This window comes from Apium graveolens, chromosome 3 (genome assembly GCF_009905375.1).
Source record: "Apium graveolens cultivar Ventura chromosome 3, ASM990537v1, whole genome shotgun sequence".
Lineage (NCBI taxonomy): Eukaryota > Viridiplantae > Streptophyta > Magnoliopsida > Apiales > Apiaceae > Apium > Apium graveolens.
The window spans coordinates 287650579-287654586 of NC_133649.1; the positions used below are offsets into that span (position 1 = coordinate 287650579).

Sequence of the window (4008 nt, forward strand, 5' to 3'; positions counted from 1 at the left end):
ACATCTCCCCATTCCAGTTTCAGCCACAGTAAATGAGCCAGTCAAAGACAAGATATGAAACTGACCCTGCAGTATATAGTTTGAAATTGTGCATTAAAGAGAAGAGAGAGAAAAAAAAGAGTACTAATTCCATTATTAAGTAGATTTTTATTGCAACAAGGATACTCAGAGAAGCTATACAGCCATAGTTGTCTCCCCACTCAGGAATTACAAGTAACACAATCACCCTGATCCGAGCAGGGCATGTCCTCCATTCTTGTATGTAAATCAGCAAAAGTGGGGTCTATATGTAACTATACGGCTATAAATCACAAGACGAAACACCTTTTTCGTAATTTCTTAATTAAATCAATTTGCATTCAGACGAGATAGCTAACAGACATATGCACATACATTAACCTATAGTATGAATGCAACCAATAAATTAGAGTTGAAGTAGTAGTAAGGAAGATAGGAGTCAAACCTCATACGTGACTGAACCACCAGAAGAAATGGGATGAGAAATCAGGGCACTAGAAACAGTTCCGTAGGCAGAAACCACACAAATTCCTCTAGGCCCGTTTTGAACCAGAGACATGATCTTTCTAATAACATCCTAAAAGAAACAGTGCAATATATATTTAACACAATTTAATAAAAAATTATACAAGAAAGTTTAAAAAGAGAATATGTATACCTCCCCACAGTCTACATGTATCACATGAGCCGTAAAGTCTGGAGCATAAAACCCACCTTGACAAAAGAAAAATTACAATGTATTTAGTTCCGATAATAATAACTAGGGAACAAACAAATTCTCATTCCTATAAACAAAATCTATTATTTTTTAAACCGCCAAGAGCATAAATACAGATAAATACCTAAACCCCAAAAATATAGTAGAAAAACACGAAAAGAAAGAAGAAGCAATTCTATAATTATTTTTTGAAATTCAGTGAAGGAAAAGTACTCACTGGGGGCGTACACGATCACGGCCTCGCCCACCTGGGCCCCGGACAGAATTTTCAGCTGAGGGAGACAAGTTGAATGCTGGCTGTGGTTCGGTGAAGCAACAGCAACTCTCATGGGCATTGATGAAACAGCACTCATCGCTGGGGGTGAAGATACAGCACCCATCACTGACAGGGAAGCACCAGCACTCCCAGGAGACAGCACCAAATTTCTTGTTGCTTGAGACTTTAGGGGCCTTCCCCTCTTTCTTTTTACCTCCCCGCTGGGGGTGTTCAGGTCTAGGGTACACTTTCCCTTCTCAGATGCCATATTTTCTCTGTAATTTAGAGGGTCTTTGTGTGTGTTTGTGACTATATTGAAACTGTTGAAAACTTAGTGTTGTATTGGAGACTTGCCTATATTAATGATACCATATCTAAAATCTACCCACCTATATAACAAAACTTTATTTTATTTTTCTTTATATGTTTTACATTTTATTTTATTTTTTAAATCTAAATTTCTCTATTATATTTTCTATAAAATGTTTTTCATTTTCATAGCTTATTTTCTTTATTCTTCTCCTTGGTTCAAAATACAAATAAAAATTATTATGTCGTGTTCCAATTTAGCAATTCAAATATCAATTAATATCAAAAGGATTCAATATTTAAAAAACTAAGTTTGTGCACTCATATTTAATTTTTCTAAATACATCTACATTTGGCGTTTTGACTTTTGTAACATGCATTTCTATATCGGTATTATTTTGTTGCTTCTGTTATACATTAATTTTATTGTTTACATAATATAGATCAAAATCCGATCCACATTCATTTTAGAGATATAAATTTACTTAGGTGCATTTATCTATTTTTTACTCATATAATATATTGCAAGATTGATATTTATTATAGAGATATAAGGTGGTTGATGTTATTGAAAATCAACTAATGTTTTTTACTAAAATCTAACTTCTCTATTATATTTTTTATATAATATTTTTCATTTTCTTATAGATAATTTTCATAACTTATTTTTTTTATTCTTCTCCTTGGTTCATAATATAAATAAAAAATAACATCTCGTATACCGATTGAGAAATTCAAATATCAATAGAGAGGATTCAATATTTAAAAATATTAACGATTTGCACTCATATGTAATTTTTCGAAATACATTTACACTTGGCATTTTGACTTGTATATGTAATTTTTTGAAATACATCTACACTTGACATTTTGACTTGTATAATATGCATTGCTATATCTGTAAAGGGTATATGTAATTTTTCGAAATACATCTACAATTCGCATTTTGACTAGTATAGTATGCGTTGCTATATCTATAAACGGTATTGTTTTGTCACCTGTGTTTATACATTAATTTCATTCTTAGATCAAAATCCGGTCTACGTTCATTTTAGATATATAAAATGTATTGAGTGTATGTAGTTAATAACAAAAATATTTCTGGCTTATATAATATATTACAATATTGATATTCAGTTTAGAGATATAAGCTAGTTGGTGTGATTGAAAATCGAATAATTAAATAAATCAACTTAAAATTTCTACAATAAAAACATCAGACAACAATTGAAGAAAAACCCTTATTCTAAAATAATAGACAATGGTCTTTTTTTTCCTCCCATAACCATTATATAATCAAGGTTCATACAATGGTTTTGTGAACCGTTGTTTAAAAATGCTAAAATTTTGGGAGGTTAGACAACAGTTTTTAAAAACTCTTGTATTATAAGAATTCATATAACGGGTCGCATAACCGTTCTAAAATATTACAAAATTGTTTTCAAAACTATTATTTTAGTATAATTCACACAACAGGTCGAATAATAGTTGTTAAATATTAGACAACGGTTTTAGAATACTATTGATTTAGTATAACTCATACGACACAAAAAAGTATTGTATTAGATCATTGCTTTTTTGTGTTGTCTATACACTGTTTAGACATATGTTAAGTTATACTAATTCTAGTCATATGAAAAAAATATTAAAAAAAATCAAATTAAATTTGCAAGACAAGAATATAAAAATCTAATAAAAGTACTACTTGCTATCAAGACATTCTAACCCGATTGGCAATATAATTTTTTTAAATATTTTTTTATGATCCAACTGTACGGATGTTAAGATATATTGATTCTAGTCATATGAAAAATTTATAAAAAAAAAATCAAATTAAACTAGCATGAAAAGAATAAACAAATCTGGTAAAAGTACGGCTTATTATCAAGAGATTCTAACCCGATTACAAGATAATCTTTTTAAATAATTTTTTCGACGATCCAACTGTGTGGATGTTAACATATATTGATTCTAGTCATATAAAAAATTATCAAAAAAATTCAAATCACACCTGCTTGACAGGAATAGAATAATGTAGTAAAAGTACTACTTAGTATCACGATATTCTAACACGATTGACAAGATAATTTTTTTAAAATAATTTTTCAACGATCCAGCTGAACTGATGTTAAGATATATTGATTATAATCGTATAAAAAAAATTATGAATATATATCAAATCATACTTGCTTGACGGAAATAGAATAATCTACTAAAAGTACTACTTACTATCATAATATTTTAACCCAGTTGACAAGATAATTTTTTTAAATAATTTTTTCGACGATCCAATCATACACATGTTAAGATATATCAATTCTAGTCATACGAAAAAATTATCAAAAAATTTCAAATCACACTTACATGACGGGAATAGAAAAACCTAGTAAAAGTACTACTCACTATCACCAGTTTCTAACCCGATTGAAAAGATAATTTTTATAAATAATTTTTTTGACGGTCCAACTATATGAATGTAAAGATATATTTATTCTAATGATATGAAAAAAATATCAAAAAATTTCAAATTACACTTACATGACTGAAAGTAGAAAAATATAATAAAAGTACTACTCCGTAACACGAGATTCATACTTGGTTATATGATAATTATTTAAAATAAATTTTTGGATGATTCAACTATATGACTTTTAACATATATCAATTCTCATCATGTCACATTATAAATGTAGTTATGTTTTATTAA

The 4008-nt window shown here is 28.8% G+C and overlaps 1 protein-coding gene across 1 annotated transcript; it reads right to left on the reverse strand.

Moving 5' to 3' along the window:
• Positions 1-348: 348 nt before the first annotated feature.
• Positions 349-1260, reverse strand: LOC141715123 (AT-hook motif nuclear-localized protein 3-like). The gene is made up of 4 exons (XM_074518603.1): positions 954-1260; positions 677-732; positions 464-595; positions 349-372 (listed from the first exon to the last, which is right to left on the reverse strand). Exons 1-4 carry the CDS (start codon positions 1258-1260, stop codon positions 349-351), a joined length of 519 nt encoding a protein of 172 aa, XP_074374704.1.
• Positions 1261-4008: the final 2748 nt, after the last annotated feature.